At 46.7% G+C, this 18,666-nt stretch overlaps 1 protein-coding gene across 3 annotated transcripts in view; it reads right to left on the reverse strand.

The window, feature by feature from the left end:
* Window positions 1-18,666, reverse strand: part of SHISA5 (shisa family member 5) — a 73,249-nt gene that overhangs the window by 45,102 nt on the left and 9,481 nt on the right. For all 3 annotated transcript variants that reach the window (XM_033926556.1, XM_033926557.1, XM_033926558.1), the window contains exon 2: window positions 15,042-15,216. In XM_033926556.1, the coding sequence (XP_033782447.1) occupies window positions 15,042-15,216 (175 nt within the window). The remainder of the gene's footprint in view (window positions 1-15,041; window positions 15,217-18,666) is intronic.

The following is an 18,666-nucleotide window of genomic DNA, read 5'->3' on the forward strand; positions in this document are numbered from 1 at the left end:
CTCGAACATAGGCACCGAGACGAAGGGATCAGGTCTCGAAGGTGCAGCAGTGCGCTCCAAAGAGGGCGACCTTGAGGATGGAGTATTCCCTATGTTTGGAGGCATGCTTAGCTGGAGGTCTCGAAGAGGCTGGCAGGACCGTAGGCATGGCCTGGGATGCCTGAGACTCTGGAGGCTTCTTAGAAAGGATACCTGAAGGAGAAACAGCAGACTTACCCACAGATGAAGACATCGCAGGAACTGCAGGCGAGGCCTTCGAGACCGAAAGTGTCAAGGTCAAGGCCTTGGTTGAGGCAGTCATGGGTGTAGGGTTAGAGGTCTTCAAAGTTGAGGCCGCCCCCGAAGCCGAGGTCAAGACCCTTTCAGCAGACTGTTCTATCATGCCAAATAGTTGAAGAATTTTAGCATGTCGTCTGCGAAGGGCTCGAGGTTGAAGGGTAGGTCAGCGCGAACAAGTGTCGGGGCAATGTTCGGGACCCAGGCAAGCGATGCATCAATGATGAGGGTCGGTGAGTGAAAGTACCTTGCCGCACTGGCTGGGACATAGAAAAAGAAAAAGCCGATGCAAGAACGAGGTTCAGCGGCCAAGCCTAGGTCGACAAGCTGCCGGCCAAAAAGAAACAATAAAAAACTTTTTTTTTTTGGTTTGTTAAAGAAAAGGAGAAAAAGAAAAAAAAAAAAAAAAAAAAGACACGCGGGCACAGCGACTGAGAAAAACAACAAAGCCGCGGTGTGAGAAGGCATCGAAGTAGCTGTAGAGCTGAAGTGAAGAGGACTTCTCGGCTCTGCGGAAAACAATGGACTGAGGTACCTCACAGGAGACGCACGCCCTCACTCAGGCGGGAAGGCACTCGCACATGCGCAGTGCAGCACTCATAAGCTCTTATAAAGATCTTCAAGCAAGTCTGCTTGTGAGGCTGTCTGCTGCGGGGCTCCGTCGGTGACGTCACCCACCTGTTGAGAAAATGCTGCCTGCTTGTCCTGGGATAAGCTTGGTTTTACAATTATTAAAACAGTTTCTGCAGAGATAACATGCTTCTTCACTGCAAATATGCTATAAAATATTCAGAGTTGAGAAAAAAGACCTTAGCCCAATTATTCCTTTGCAAATCGATGTATACAGAATAGAGAATGACACGGTGGCGGTTTACCCGCGGCCACCGCATTTTAGCCGCGGGTCACCCGCCGAAAACGGGGAAGAAAACTAGCAGTCGCTGCGGCGACGGGGACAAGGCCATTCACCGCCCGCGGGGCGGTGAATGGTCTTGTCTCCGCAGTGAGGTATTAAGGATCGCGCGGTCCCCGCAGCCACCGCCCGCCCGCCCGTAGCATTTAGCCAGCTCCCTCCCTCCACTTCACCTTAAATTTCGAGTTTTCCGGCTTCCTTTTTTCCGAGCCGCACATGTTCAAAAATCCGTGCACGCGCGGCTGCGCGAGTCAATCAATCTTCTCCTCTGACGCAACCGGAAACAGGAAGTTGCAGGAGAGGAGAAGTTTGATTGACTCGCGCAGCCGCGCGTGCACGGATTTTTGAACACGTGCGGCTCGGAAAAAAGGAAGCCGGAAAACTCGAAATTTAAGGTGAGGTGGAGGGAGGGAGCTGGCTAAATGCACGGCTTTTTGAACGCGTGCGGCTAGGGAAAAAGGAAGCCGGCAAACTCGGAACGAATATAAGGTGAGGTGGAGGGAAGGTGGGGGCTGCTGGACCATTCTTCATTACTTTGCCATACTAATTCCATTCTATGTTAGGTGCCAAGGACTCAGATTCGAGTCCTAGCGATGATGAGTTAAAGATCCCAAAAGAAGCCAACTTCTAAATCCAGTGGTTAGAGCTACACTACATTCCTTGTGACCCTGGGCAAGTCACTTAATCCTTATTGCTTCTGACACAATGGGCAGTTCCAAAGACCAAGACTGGCCAGTGTCAAAGACAGGATGCTGAGCTTGATAGACCCTTAGTCTCCACTGTTTTTAGTGATCAACAAAGTTCTATGTTTCTATAATCACCCTAATTCTGTTATCATTGGACTAGATATTCAAAATGATTTAAATGGCCAGGACAGGCTCATCATCTGTCCAGGGCTAACCAGGCATTTTCAATCTTCATGTTCAGCCCAAATGGTGTCACACAATTCAGCAAAAATACCCAATGTTGTTCCTCATAATTTAAATATTGCTCATAGAAGGAACAACATTGGGTATTTTTGCAAATGGAAGTTGGAGGGTTAATTCCCTTGAAACAGCCAATTGAGTGAAACATGAATTCATGCTGGGACACAAGATAGGTTGAATTTGTTTTGAATTTAAAAAGAAAAATGATCAATGAAGAATACTATAATGGCAAGAAAATATAATGATAAAACAGCAACTAATTTTGCCTATTTTTATATATTAAAAAAGTACTACATAAGGTGAATGTCCATATTGCTGTCTGTTGTTCTGCTGAGCACTGGCATTGAAACAGCAAAATGCATTTATTGCATACTTGTCCTCTGTCGGAAACATTATGGTGGTATATTAGTTGTGTTAATAAAAATTTATAAACAAAGCCCTGCCAGCTGAACATCTCTTTCTCTAGTTCAGCAGCAGGAACTTTGATTTATAAGAATGGAATACGCTAAATATTAGAGTACTAAGGCTTATATGGATGCTGCGGGGACGGTGACGGGGCGGTGAATGGGATGGCAGTGGCGGTGACGGGGCGGTGAAAGGGATGGCAGTGACGGTGACGGGGCGGTGAATGGAATGGCGGTGACGGGGCGGTGCAGAGGATGGTGGGCCGGGGACGGGGCGGTGACGGGGACAGATTTTTTCCCCGTGTCATTCTCTAATACAGAATCAACCCATTGCCGCTTAAGTGCTAAGTTTATATATCTGCACACGAGGCTAAGTGCGAGGAAGGAAGAGCAAGCAGTAAAAATGAAAACTGAAACCTTTTGAGTAGAATACTCCACAAGTCTTGTGATCTTTGTGTGTTTATAGCCTGAGGTTTATCATATTATTCTCTTCTTGGAAAAGAAAACTAATGATGGCAGAAGGCCATAGGACATAGGATGGGACATTATGGACATAGGAAGGGGGCTATGGAGAGACAGCCAGGCATGGCGCAACAGAGAAATACAGGCAGGCAGAGGGCTAGGGAGACAGAAAGACAGACAGGCAGGGGGTCAGGTAGAGACACAGACAGAAAGAATGACAGACAGATAGACAATGGCCAAGGAGAGAGGGACAAAGAAAAAAAAAACCACAGACAGACATCTACTCTAGCACCCGTTAATGTAATGGGCTAAAACACTAGTAGTATTATAAAATTGTATATTGTATTGTGGCTTTATTTCATCACTGAATTGTTCAGTTCTCTTATATTGTGAACCGCCTAGAACTCTTTGGGTGTTGGTGGTATAGAAAAATTAAGTTATTATTATTATTATTATAAAAGAGACTAGTTTGGGAATATTTAAATGAAGTTCCTCTAATCATCCTGCTGTCTATCGGCTTACTCCAAGGCTCTGTCCTGGGCCCTCTCATCTTTTCCATATATACTCGCTCTCTTGGTACACTGATCTCCTTCTCATGGTTTTCAATATCACCTCTATGCTGATGACTCCCACATCTACCTCTCCACACCGGATATCTCAACGGGAGTTCAGGCCCAAATTTCAGCCAGCCTGTCCAATATTGCCGCTTGGATGTCTCGTCACCATCTCAAACTCAATATGGCTAAAACTGAACTCCTTATCTTTCTGCCTAAAATCGCCTCCCCCCCTCCCGCCATTCTCTATTTCGGTGGACAATGCTATCCCTCTTCCCCGTCTCGTCAGCTCGCAACCTTGGGGTGATATTTGACTCTTCTCTCCCCTTCTCTGCTCAGATCCAACAAACCTGTCGCTTCCTCCTCTATAACATTACCAAAATCCGTTCTCTTCTCTCTGAACACATGACCAAAACCCTTGTCCATGCTCTCGTCACCTCGCACTTAGACTACTGCAACGTACTTCTCTCAGGCCTCCGGTGTGCCCATCATTCATCTCTTCAATCCGTTCAAAATGCTGCTGCGCGACTCATTCTATGAGAGCCGCTATTCTCACATTACCCCTCTCCACAAGTCGCTTCATTGGCTCCCCGTCCATCTCCAAATACAGTTTAAACTCTTCTTGTTGACTTACAAGTGCATTCGCTCTGAAGCCTCTCAATATCTCTCTTCACTTATCTCCCCCTATGCTCCTCCCTGTGATCTCTTTTCGTCGGGCAAGCCCCTCTTATCTGTACCTTCTCTTCCACGGCCAACTCTCTTTTTTCTTGCGGCGCCGTAAGCCTGGAACAGGCTGCCTGAAAAAATATGTTGTTTTCCCTTCCTAGCAGTGTTTAAATCCAAGCTTTTTTGAATCTGTTTTCAACTCTTAACTCCCACTCACTGCTGTCAGATATCTATACTCACTGTATCATTTCCTCTACCATAATCTCTCCAACCTTGAAATGTCCTGTCTAAATTAGATTGTAACCTCTTCTTAGCAGGGACAGTCTATTGTATATTTAAATGTACAGCGCTGCGTCCGCCTTTCAGTGCTTTAGAAATAATAAATAGTAGTAGGCATGCTTGCAAAATGCAAACACTGCAATACAGAAATGCAAGACATGATGGACAAAATGAAACAACATCATGAGAAGTGCTTTGATGAAGATGATAACAGAAAAAGGAATCTTCAGGTTGGCCAATGTTTTGATTTCATCATATTTCTTGAAAACTGCCTTGATGAATTGTCATATTACAGCAAATATATATTTGTTATTATTGCTGCATGTTACCATCATTTTGATACACTTGCAATGAATAAATAGTTAAAACAAGCAATTATTCCTATTGGGGGCAGTACCAAGTGGCAGTGAATACAAGGCGTAATACTAAATAAGCAGAAATTGAGTTTTTCTGACCTAGGATGTGTTCCCTGGCTCAACTTTAAATTTGAAGCAGGAGACTACTTGGGATATAGCACAGTTACTTACCGTAACAGTTGTTATCCAGGGACAGCAGGCAGATATTCTCACACATGGGTGACATCACCGACTGAGCCCAGCAGTGGACAGCCTCGAAATCAGACTTGCTTGAAGATCTTTATAAGAGCTTCCGAGTGCTGCACTGCGCATGCGCGAGTGCCTTCCCGCCTGAATTAGGGCGCACGTCTCCTGTGAGGATCCTCAGTTCAGATACCTAGCTAAGAAGCCAACCAGGGGAGGAGGGTGGGTTGTGAGAATATCTGCCTGCTGTCCATGGATAACAACTGTTACGGTAAGTAACTGTGCTTTATCCCAGGACAAGCAGGCAGCATATTCTCAACAGTGGGTGACCTCCAAGCTAAGCATAAAGGGATGGAGGGAGAGTTGGCAAGTTAAGAAAAGAGATTTTGCAAAACAGATTGGCCAAAATGGCCATCCCTCCTGGATAAAGTATCCAGACAGTAATGAGAGGTGAATGTATGAACCAAGGACCAAGTGGCAGCCTTGCAGATTTCCTCAATAGGAGTTGATCTGAGGAAAGCTACAGATGCCGCCATTGCTCTTACTTTATGGCCCGTGACTCGACCCTACAAAGGGAGACCAGCCTGAGCATAGCAGAAAGAGATGCAGGCAGCCATCCAGTTGGAGATGGTTGGCTTTGAGATAGGACGTCCAAACTTATTTGGATCAAAAGAGATGAAAAGTTGAGGAGTTGTTCTGTGAGGTTGAGTGCGTTGCAAGTAGAAAGCCAAAGCACGCTTGCAGTCCAAAGTATGGAGCGCCACTTCTCCAGGGTGAGAATGAGATTTTGGAAAAAATACTGGCAGAACAATAGATTGATTGATGTGAAATTCTGAAACCACTTTAGGCAAGAATTTTGGATGAGTACGGAAGACCACCTTGTCATGGTGGAAAACTGTGAAAGGTGGGTCCTCAACCAAAGCTTGTAACTCACTGACTCTTTGAGCAGACGTGAGGGCAATCAAGAAAACCACTTTCCAAGTGAGATATTTGAGATGAGCTTTATCAGTTGGTTCAAATGGAGGTTTCATCAGTTGAGTCAAAACAACATTAAGATCCCAGACCACTGGAGGCGGTTTAAGTGGTGGATGAACATTAAAAAGTCCTTTCATAAATCGGGAAACCACAGGATGTGCAGAGAGAAAAGTTTCCCATCAAGAGGCTGATGAAAAGCAGCAATCGCACTGAGATAGACTCGGACAGATGTAGACTTAAGTCCAGATTGCGATAAGTGAAGTAAATAATATAAAACAGAAGCCAGAGAGGTAAACATTGGCTCCAGTTGGCAGGTGGAACACCAAGCAGAATATCTAGTCCATTTCTAGCCATAACACTGTCGAGTGGGTGGCTTTCTGGAAGCAACCAAAACATCTTGAACAGACTGAGATAACTGTGGAGTCTGTCATGTAGAAAGGTACCAAGCTGTTAAGTGTAGAGACTGCAGATTGGGATGTAGTAAGGAACCTTGACTCTGAGTAAGCAGAGAGGGAAAAACTGGTAGAAGTAGAGGCTCCCTGGTGCTGAGTTGAAGTAGAAGGGAATACCACGGTTGTCTGGGCCACTGAGGAGCTATCAGAATCATGGTGGCATGTTCTGTCTTGAGTTTGACAAGAGTCCTGAGAATCAGCGGAAATGGAGGGAAGGCATAGAGAAACTGACCCGTCCAATCCAGGAGAAAAGCATCTGCCTCGAGACGCTGGGGAGAGTATATTCGAGAGCAGAACTGAGACAGCTTGTTGTTGAGAGGGGACGCAAAGAGGTCTATCTGCGGGGTCCCCCATTGAGCAAATACCTGACGTAGAGGCGAAGAATTGAGCGCCCATTCATGAGGTTGCAGAAGACGACTCAAAAGTTGTGCTGATTCCGAATATATACAGCTCTGAGAAAGATGTTCTGATGAATGGCCCTATTCCACAGCTTCAGAGCTTCTTGACAAAGGAAGTGAGATCCCGTACCTCCCTGTTTGTTGATATAATACATGGCCACCTGGTTGTCCATCCGGACAAGTACCACATTGTCGTGAGAAGGTGTTGAAAAGCTTTGAGAGCATTGAAAATCGCTCCGAGTTCCAACAGATTGATATGACAAAGACGATCCGCATGAGTCCAAGGACCTTGGGTACGAAGCCCGTCAACATGGGCTCCCCAGGCATAGGTTGATGAATCTGTCGTGAGAACCTTTTGAAGAGGGAGTGTGGAACAGTAAACCTCTGGAAAGATTGGAAGAGAGCGTCCACCAGTGGAGAGACTGCTTCAACAAAGGAATTACTGTGATTTGTTGAGAAGGTGGGTCTGTAGCTTGGTGCCACTGAGATGCCAGAGTCCACTGAGGTATGCGAAGGTGAAGTCTGTCAAAAGGAGTCACATGAACTGTAGAAGCCATGTGGCCGAGCAGAACCATCATTTGTCTTGCTGAAATTGATGGAACACGAGACACTTGATGGCAGAGGTGAATGAGAGTATCTCGACGTGGTGGAGGTAGAAACGCTCTGAGCTGGACAGTGTCTAGGATGGTCCCAATGAACTAGAGAGACTGAGATGGGGTCAACTGGGATTTTGGAAAGTTGATTTTGAACCTCAGACGTTGGAGGAACATAATAGTCTGTTGGGTCGCTGCAATAACCCCTTGAGGGGCCCTTGATAAGCCAGTCGCCAGGTACGGAAAAACTTGAAGACCTTGGACACGGAGGGCTGCAGCCACCACCACCAGGCATTTCGTGAAGACTCTGGGGGACGAGGGGAGTCCAAAAGGAAGAACTCTGTATTGGTGATGAAGATTCCCCACCCTGAATCGAAGGTATTTGTGAGAGGCTGGATGAATGGGGATGAGTGTAAGCTTCTTTGAAATCCAGAGAGCAAAGCCAATCTCCCTGATCCATCAGGGAATATAAGGTTGGCAAAGAAAGCATCCGAAACTTCTCTTTGACTAGAAATTTGTTGAGAGCTGAGGTCCAGAATGGGTCGCAAATCCCCCGTCTTCTTTGGAACTAGAAAGTAATGGGAATAAAATCCTTCCTGAAGAAGAAGAGGAAGTTGCGACGAATTGGAAGAACAATCTCTTGGAGGGCGATCTGGAGGCGCCTGATGCAAATGAAGAGAGTATCCCTCTCGCAGGATGGTGAGAACCCAGAGATCTGAGGTGATCATCTCCCACTGGGGATAAAAATGGTGAAGACGACCTCCTATGGGCAGAAGAGAATTCTGATGCAGGGAGGTTGGCATGCTCAGACTGGGACTGTCAAAAAGACTGAGCTGGTTTAGTTGCAGCAGGAGTCCGAGCCTTCTGCTGACGTTGTGGTTGCTGAGGTCTTCTAGGCGGAGGCCTGGAGAAAGCTGGTGTTGTTTTCCGAGGATAACGACGCTGTGGTTGTTTGTATGCCAGAGCAGGAGGAGTCTTAAGCTTGGGCCGAATCAGGGAAGCAAAAGAGCGCTCATGTTCAGAGAGGCGCTTGGTAGCAGCTTCAATGGAATCATCCAAAAGTTCAGTCCCTTGACAAGGCTAGACGGGTCTTGCAGACTGGGATCCATGTCAACAATGCGTAGCCAGGCAAGACGACGCATGGCTACTGCAAAGGCAGAGACTCCAGAGGAAAGCTCGAAAGCATCATATGTGGCTTGCAACATAAAGAGTCGTAATTGAGACAAAGTTTTAAGGATCTGTTTGAACTCTTGAAGACGTTAACCTTGAAGATCCGGGTAAAATGAAGGCAACAATTTCAGAAAATGGTTGAAATAAGTTGTAAAAATGTAATTATAATTAAGGATTCTATTAGCCATCATGGAATTCTGGTATAATCTGTGGCCAAACTTATCCATGGTACGACCCTCCCTGCCTGGAGGAACCGCAGCATAAAGCTTAGATGGATGAGCTTTCTTTAAAGAAGATTCCACCAAAGACTGATGTGATAATTGAGATTTCACAAAGCCTTTGCAGGGTACTGTGCGGTAGCGGTATCCAAGTTTGGATGGAATAGCTGTAATGGAATAAGGAGTTTCCATATTCCTCATGAAAGTTTGCTTTAACACTGGAGTCATAGGAAGCCTCAAGGTCTGCTTGGATGGATGAGGCAACTCCATGTCAGCCAAATATTCTGGGGTATACTTGGAATCAGAGTGAAGATCCAGTTGGAAGGCTTTCCCCATGTCGAAGACAAACTTGGCAAAGGAATCAGACTTCGAGGTCGAGGCATCCTCTGGAGAAGGAGTGCGAGACCAAGGAACCACAGAGTAGGATGGAGAAGCCTCTCTAGAATACAGAGACAAAGGTTCAGAGTCCAGGCGCACAGTGATTGAAGAAGCTGCACTCCCTATGTGTGGTGGAGTCAGTGAATGCTTGTGCTTCAAAGTCCTCGATGGTGAGGTCCCCAGGGTTCGAGGCACAGAGTGGATCGAGGCAGGAGGGGAAGACTCCCTCAGAGATGGTCTCGACGAAGGAGTTCTTGACCTCAATGGACTGCGAGAAGAAGCAGACAAGGTAACAGCAGGACGAGACTTATGTTTAGATTTAAAAGTCTTGGTGGCTTTGGACAAACGAGGCATAGAAGACTCAGTATCCATGGATGGCGAAGGTTTCTGAGGCAGAGAGGTCTCTTTTCAAAGTTTGGAAGCAAGGTGCCTCGAATGCCTCAAGCGATGCTTCGATCGAAATTAAGGAGACATCGTCCGAGGAGCAGGTGAAGAGTCACTGGACGAAGACCGATGAAGTGTCCGAGACCTGCTTAGAGGTGCTTCGACAGGAGGCTCAGACTGCTGCTCAAGCTGGCTCGAAGGAAGCAGGGTCGAGGACGGAAGAAGTTGAGCCACGACCGAGGTAATCTGAGTGGTCAGAATGGCCTTCAACATGTCCTCGAACATAGGCACCAAGACAAAAGAATCAGGTCTCAAAGGTGCAGCAGTGCGCTCCAAGGAGGACGACCTCGAGGATGAGTATTCCTGATGCTTGGAGGCACGAATAGCAGGAGGTCTCGAGGAGGCTGGCAGGACCGAAGACACGGCCTGGGATGTCTGAGACTCTGGTGGCTTCTTAGGGATGGTACCTGATGGAGAGACAGGAGACTTACCTGTGGAAGATGACTTCATAGGAGGTGCCGACGAGGTCTTCGAGACCGAGGATGTCGAGGTCGAGGCCTTAGTGGAGGCAGAAGCTGGCGTCGAGGGCGAGGGCTTCAATGCCGAGGCAGGTGCCAAAGCTGAGGTCTTCGATGTCGAGGCCGTCCCCAAAGCTGAGATCGAGGCCTTCTTGGGCGGTGGTTCCATGTTGCCAAAAAGTTGGAGGAATTTGGCACAGCGTCAACGAAAGGCCTGAGGTTGAAGGGTAGCACAGCGCAGACAATCTTCGGGGCAATGTCAGGGACCCAAACAGACCATACACCGACTATGGGGGTTGGTGATGGAAATTGTCTTACTGCACCCGGTAAGAGGCCGGGACATAGAAAAAATAAAGCACCGACGTACCGACGAGTAAATTAAGTTTTTTTTTGTTTTTTTAAAGAAACAGAAGAAACGTGAACACTGAACAAAAGAAGAAAAAAGCCGCGGTGAAGAGAAGGCAACGAATGGCTGCAGAGCTGATAAGAAGAGATCTTCTCGGCTCCGCAAAAAACGTTGAACCGAGGATCCTCATAGGAGACACACACCCTAATTCAGGCGGGAAGGCACTCGCGCATGCGCAGTGCAGCACTCGGAAGCTCTTATAAAGATCTTCAAGCAAGTCTGCTTTCGAGGCTGTCCGCTGCGGTGCTCCATTGGTGACGTCACCCATGTGTGAGAATATGCTGCCTACTTGTCCTGGGATAATAGCTTATTCTATATCCCTGAGGACACTGAGATCTTTTCTCTATTTACCTTTGATGAATGACTTTTGCAGACTGAATCAATAATAAAATTTATCAGAACTGACTTTTTTGTGTAGGGGAATCCATCATTAACCTACCTATTAAGGTAATGATTATTTTAATCCTTTCAATAAAGTACTGCAGAAAAGTTGTCCAAATTTGAATGATTAATCTATTAAACTGGAAATAGTTCATCTCGCAATAATTTCATAATTATTTATCTACTATATATACTTCTAACTGTACAACCAAATCAGTATTTTTTTGATATAACTATAAAACTAATCTGAAAAATTGTGTTTCAAAAATTGAAACCATCTGGTTGTAAATACTTAAGATTATACCATCAAGAACAGCTAGTTTACACCAATTTACATTAATCAGAAAAGCATTTTAAAAAGGAGAAAGGAAAAGCTAGATGCTTTTTTTATACCCGTCTCAGAAAAACACCACACTAACTTCCTTTAAATTCAGCATAAGGCAAGAGCATATTCTGTCACAACCATGCTAAATTTTTTTTAGTAACTATGGGGTCCTTTTATTAAGGTGCGATAACCAACTTATTCTAGTTCACTTAATAAAAGGACCCCTATTTGAATTATAAATAAGTGCAGAGCTTCATTATTACACTTTTTTGACACATCATATTCAATCCCGACTAGGATCCTTTTTTTTGGGGGGGGGAATAACTATATGATTTGACAATTCTCTTTACACACACTTTCTATGGTTTCATCTAGATTTTAAAAACCCTTTAAAAATAAGAGTTTTACCAATTATACAGAGAAGTGGTTCCCAACCCTGTCCTCGAGGACTACCAGGTCAGTCGGGTTTTCAGGATAGCCCTAATGAATATGCATGAGAGAGATCTGCATATAATGGAGGTGTCAGACATGCAAATCTGCTCCATGCATATTCATTAGGGCTAGCCTGATATCCCGACTGGCCTAGTGGTCCTCCAGGACCACTGATAAAGAGCACAGGTGTCAAACTCAAGGCCCACGGGCCTAATCCGGTTCGCTTGGCCGTTTTATGTAGCCCGCGGTCCGATGCCCCCATTGTTATCTTGTAGCCGGTTCCCTCCTCCTCACAGCCGCAGTGTGCATGAAGCCGCGTGCAGCGCCTCATCCAGAATCTAATCTAATTTCCATCTTATATACCGGATCATTCCGGCAAGGACTCGAGCCGGTTAACAAAATGTAAAAGAATATAATATAAAACAATAATGGAGGTCATAGAAAAATTTTCAATAAATTAGATCAATCCTCAGCTAAGAATCTCCAAAAGAGATAAGCTTTCAGATTTTTCCTAAAAAGTGATAGAGATAATGATGTCAGAGAGAAGGCTTCCGGTTCAGGCACAGAACGCACGAGGAGCCGTTGCACTCGGCTTCGTTCACACTGTGGCTGTGAGGAAGAGGGAGCCCGCCACAAGATAACACCGGGGGCATCAGACCGCGGGCTGCGTAAAATGGCCAGAAGGTAAGACACCCGCCGGAGGGAGGCACAGCATGGAGGAAAGGAGACAACAAAGGTAGGGGGGAATGATTTTATTTTCAATTTAGTGTTTGAATTGTGTCAATTTTGAGATTTTTAATCTGCTGTCTATATTTTGAACTGCTCAGGAAGAAATACATTTGTTTCTTTTTCTCTGGGGGTTGTACTGCATGCAGAGTCTTGAATCTTAGGTTTTCTTTCTTATATACTGTATTAGTACTTTTAGCTTTTGGTCCCGTATTTGCATAGGGGTTATCTGTGTTCTGGTAGGAATGAATGCTGAGAAGCATACAGTGTGCGCTTTGAGTAGTTTAATTTTGTGGTTAACCATTATGTGTTAATAAGATTATATGGTGCGTTTGAAAAATATATGAAAAATGAATGGGAAAAATGGTGTTATAATTAGTACTATTATGGAGGCAGTCTGGGGCGGAGATTGGGTGGGGTCTGGCCCGCAACTTAGCCTGTGTTTCGGATTTCGGCCCCTTAATGTGATTTGAGTTTGACACGCCTGATAGAGGCACAATTTCCTATGGTAAAACCATATTTATGTTTATTAAAATATTTAGTATACCGCCTCAATATTCAATATCTTGCGGTTTACAACACATCAGACATGTCAAACTCTAGCCCGCAGTGTATTAAAAGTTGGCCCACTAGACATTTACCTTTTTTAACTTTAATCTGGCCCACTGGCATGAACCACTGCTCTTCACTAGTGTTTGCCTTCGCTTAGTTTCCTCTTCCAAGCAGCCTGCTGAGGATCGCCGGCTGGCTGTAGTGAACCTCACAGCATCGTCAACCTCGGTAGCACGTTCCCTCTAATGCGATCTCATATGTTAGAGGAGGGGCGGGGCCGCAGCAGAGGAAATACGCTACAGGTCAACGGCAGCCAGCGAGGTTCGCTACAGCCGGCCGGCGATCCTCAGCAGGCTACTTTGAAGAGGAGACCAGGAAGCCGGGATGGAGGGAGGGTAGGAATGGTGGGCCCAATCTGAAGGTAAGACCGAGAAGAAGGGGGAAAACATGCAGGTCTTCGGGATGGGGGGCAGACCATGGTATAGAAGTACCCAGAGTAGAGAAGGAGGGGTCCAGACATGCATATGCCAGACTGAGGGGAGGGGGAAGAAATAAAACAGAGGAGAGAGATGGTGGACAGTGGGATGGAGGGAGGGAAGGAACAGAAAGGGAGAGAAGTTGGACACAAGGGATGGTGTGGAGGGGAGGATAGAGATACTGTATAGGAGGGTAGTTGGGAAGAAATGGTGAACCTTAGGGTGGTGGGGAAGCAGGGAGAGATGCTGGATGAAAGAAAAGGAGATATGGTGGATCTGGGGATGGTGGGGGTCCATTGCTGCAGCTGCGGGGATGGAGATGAAAAAAAGGAAATATGCCAGACCTCCAGGGGAGGGAAGGGAGACAGAGATGGAAGATGGATGGTTAGTACGGAGAAAGAAGAAAATGACAAATGGGCAGGAGCGAGTTATCAGAAGTAGAGAATGACACGGGGAAAAAATCTGTACCTGTTACTGCCCCATCCCTGTCATCCCCTTCACCGCCCCATCCCTGTCCCCGCCGTCCCCTTCACCGCCTCTTCCCCATAGCATCCACCCTTCCCTCTCGCCACCTCACCGCGCTTCGGCAACCCCTCGCGTGGTCTGTGCATCTCCCTCCCTCCCCCTTACCTTTGCGGCGCGTTTTAAGGTTCGAGTAGCTTGTTGAAAGCCGCCGGAGTGTTCGTGCAGTCGCATGCATGTGTGGGCAGAAGCTTCTCCTCTGACGCAACTGGAAGTTGTGTCAGAGGAGAAGCTTCTGCACGCACACAACTGCACATACGCTCTGACTATTTTCAACAAGTCTCAAACTTTAAAATGCGCCACGAAGGTAAGGGGGAGGGAGGGAAATAGAGAGATTTGGTTAGGTAGGAAGAGGAGGGCGTGTGCGATTGGTGACCGCATGTGTTCCCTCCCATAATTGCGGGGAAAGGCCATTCACCGCTCCACGGGGCAGTGGATGGCCTTGTCCCCGTACCTGCAGTGAGTATCTTTCCCCCTTCACCGTTTTGGTGGGTTACCCGCAGCTAGCCGCAGGTAACATCCACCGTGTCATTCTCTAATTAGAAGACAACCAGACCCTGGGACCAACATGATTTAAGTAATGACCAGACAACAAAAGGTAGAAAAAATAATTTTATTTTCTGTTTTGTGATATGATATGTCAGATTTGAATTGTGTATCTTGCCAGAGCTGGTGTTAAGACAGCGAGTGTAAACTAGGACCTAACAGAGAGAGAAAGAGTCTTTTTTATTTATTTTGTTTACACCACAGAGCCGGCGTGGGGTTAGAGACGTTGTAACCCTATACTTCTACTAAGACTAAGCCTTAGTCACTTAGGGGTCCTTTTATTAAGGTGCGCATTTAGCGCGCGCTAAATTGGTTAGTGTACCTTAATAAAAGGACCCCCAAGTATCTTAATTAAAAATTGGGCCTGCAACTTAGCCTTTTTTTTTAAAGATTTCAGCCCCTTCTGCGATTGAGTTTGACATCCCTGCAATACTTTAACTCAGGAATAGGAACTCCCATTTCACAGATAGGAAAGCAATAAACTACATTCTCCTCACGATCACACATACCATCAAACTGGTCAATTTATCACCACATCAATTATATCCTGCCTAATGAGGAAAATGGACCTACCCATCAGTTATACTACACATCCGCTGTGCAGATTCACTCAGTCTTTGAGACGATGTCATACAGCAGTATCTGTTATCACAGGTCCCACAACAGAAACTCAAAAAGGAGCAGGACTTTTCACCGTGTGGCCATCCACTGGAATCAGCATATGCTTCGCAGTCGTCATCACTGAACACTGAACAAAAAAAAAGAGAGAAGACAATCTTTTCAGATAAAAAGTTTGGGTCAGATGAGATTGTGTGTGGGGGGTTCCTTAACAAAACTGTGCAGGACATCAACGCGGACAATCCTACGCTGGAATAGTCTTCCACTTCAGGTTATTGAGGCCAGCAGCGTGCCTGATTTTAAGGCCAAATGGGATAGACACGTGGGATCTATTCACAGAGAAAGGTAAAGGAGGGTCATTGGGGTGGGCAGACTAGATGGGCCATGGCCCTTATCTGCCGTCTATTTCTATGTTTCTATGACTTCTGTGCACCACCTAAAACTGTTCCTGTTACCACTGTGAGTGGGGGGGTCTGGGGGAAGAAACCCCCCCCAGTAAACAAGTGTTCGCGCTCACGTTGTGGGGGGAACCCCTCCATGACACTGTAAACTGCCATTTTCCTTCGGATTTTAAAAACCGAAGGAAAATGTCTGCGCGTCAATGTCCCATGCGGTTTTGACGCGTCACCATGTGTGGGGGGGAGAGAGGTGGAATTACACGCAAGACAGTATCCACCTCCCCCTTATTTAGGAACAATACACAAGAGGCACTGTTCTCTCTAAACTGAGTAGGAGTCTTTCAGCTACAGTCCTGCCAGTATGGTTTACTATTACATTTTCAACAGTGAGGGGGGACGGGTAGGACTCCAAGGACCTCTGCCTATCCCTAGAGATTGAACACAGACTATTGAAGCACCCCCCCCACACACACACACACACACAGGCAGAAATGCAGTAGTGACAAGAAGGTCGCAACTGGGCAATTGACAGACTTTCTAGTTTTGAAGTGTGTCCTAGATGATTTTCAGTGTTTTGATGCCATGGTCTATACTGGGCAACACTTACAGACGATACATCAGGGGGGTTGTGCAGCATTACTCCTGATCTCTAAAGCACTCGATATGGCTCCTCGTGATACTTTTGATCCTCTGGTTACATGAGCTAAGAATCCAGGGAAAAGGTATTAAGTTGGTTAAGAACATAAGAATCGCCGCTGCTGGGTCAGACCAGTGGTCCATCGTACCCAGCAGTCCGCTCCTGCGGTGGCCCTTAGGTCAAAGGCCTGCGCCCTAACTGAGACTAGTCTTACCTGCGTATGTTCTGGTTCAGCAGGAACTTGTCTAACTTTGTCTTGAACCCATGGAGGGTGTTTTCCCCTATGACAGACTCCAGAAGAGCATTCCAGTTTTCCACCACTCTCTGGGTAAAGAAGAACTTCCTTACGTTTATACGGAATCTATCCCCTTTTAACTTTAGAGAGTGCCCTCTCGTTCTCCCTACCTTGGAGATGGTGAACAACCTGTCTTTATCTACTAAGTCTATTCCCTTCATTATCTTGACTATTTCGATCATGTCCCCTCTCAGTTTCCTCTTTTCATATTTGGTGTGAATACCCTCCTGGATGAAGCTTTTCTTTGATGCTAAAGATGGAGTCTGTACAGAAAAGCACAGTTACTTACCGTAACAGGTGTTATCCAGGGACAGCAGGCATATATTCTCACATGTGGGTGACGTCATCTACGGAGCCCCAGCGCGGACAGCTTTTCAAGCAAACTTGCTAGAAGTTTCAAGTTTGCACACTGCACCACGCATGTGCTAGCCTTCTTGCCACTAGAGGGCGCATCCCCACCTCGTGGTCCTCAGTTCCATAACATAGCAAAGAAAGCCATCCCCGGGGAGGTGGGCGGGTTGTGAGAATATATGCCTGCTGTCCCTGGATAACACCTGTTACGGTAAGTAACTGTGCTTTATCCCAGGACAAGCAGGCATGATATTCTCACATGTGGGTGACCTCCAAGCCAACCAAAAAAGGGTAGGTGGGAGGATGGCAATTATGAAAACAAATTACGTAACACCGACTGGCCAAACCGGCCGTCGCTTCTGGACAAAGTATCCAGACAGTAGTGGGAGGTGAACGTATGAACCGAAGACCAAGTGGCAGCTTTACAAATGTCCTCCATAGGTGTAGATCGGAGGAAAGCCACAGAAGCTGCCATCGCCCGGACTTTATGACCCGTAACGCGACCCGCAAGCGGGAGACCAGCCTGAGCGTAGCAAAAAGAAATGCAAGCAGCTAACCAGTTGGACAAGGTGCGCTTTGAAACCGGGTGTCCCAAACGATTAGGATCAAAGGACAAAAATAATTGAGAAACCTTCCGATAAGACTTGGAGCGTTGGAGATAAAAGGCCAACGCCCTCTTACAGTCAAGGGTATGAAGCGCCGCCTCACCAGGATGAGAATGGGGCTTCGGAAAAAACACCGGAAGGACAATAGACTGATTGAGGTGGAAATCAGACACAACCTTAGGTAAAAATTTGGGATGGGTGCGAAGAACCACCTTATCATGATGAAAGACCGTGAAAGGAGGATCCGCAACCAAGGACTGTAACTCACTGATTCGACGAGCAGATGTGAGTGCAATCAAAAAGACTACTTTCCAAGTCAGAAACTTAAGATGCGACTTGTCGATGGGTTCAAAGGGAGGCTTCATAAGCTGAGCCAAGACCACATTAAGATCCCACACCACCGAAGGAGGTTTCAGAGGAGGATGGATATTCACTAGCCCCTTCATGAAACGTGTCACCAGAGGATGAAGAGAGAGAGAACGACCCTCAAGATGCCGATGGAATGCTGCAATGGCACTGAGATGCACCCGAATGGAAGTCGTTTTCAGGCCAGACTCAGACAAATGCAAAAGATATTCCAGAATCGAATCCACAGGCACCGAATCTGGTCGCAGACTATGCAAAGAACACCAGGATGTAAACCTGGTCCATTTCTGAGTATAGCAAAGTCGAGTCGAGACCTTACGCGAGGCCTCCAAAACGTCCCTCACGGCCCGAGAGACCGGAAACGAAGTCAGAGGGAGAGAAACCAAGCAGTCAGATGTAAAGACTGAAGATTGGGATGCAACAGCGAACCCCGACTCTGAGACAGCAGAGAGGGAAACACCGGTAGAAGCAGAGGTTCCCTGGTACTGAGTTGAAGAAGTAGGGAGAACCAGGGCTGCCTTGGCCACCGAGGTGCAATGAGGATCATGGATGCTCCGGTCGATCTGAGATGAACCAGCGTTCTCAAAATCAGAGGGAACGGCGGAAACGCATAAAGGAACCTCCCCTCCCATTCGAGGAGGAAGGCATCCGCTTCGAGACGATCCGGAGTGTAGATCCGAGAGCAATAGAGGGGTAACTTGCGATTCTCCGGAGAGGCGAACAGATCCACTTGAGGAGTTCCCCAGCGGTCGAAAACCTCGCGAAGTACTCGGGAGTTCAGAGACCATTCGTGCGGCTGGAGAAGACGACTGAGTTTGTCTGCCAGCTGGTTCTGCTCTCCCTGAATGTAGACCGCCCGCAGGAATATATTCTGGAAAATAGCCCAGTCCCAAAGACGGAGAGCCTCTCGGCATAGAGGCCAAGAGCC

This window comes from Geotrypetes seraphini, chromosome 17 (genome assembly GCF_902459505.1).
Source record: "Geotrypetes seraphini chromosome 17, aGeoSer1.1, whole genome shotgun sequence".
Lineage (NCBI taxonomy): Eukaryota > Metazoa > Chordata > Amphibia > Gymnophiona > Dermophiidae > Geotrypetes > Geotrypetes seraphini.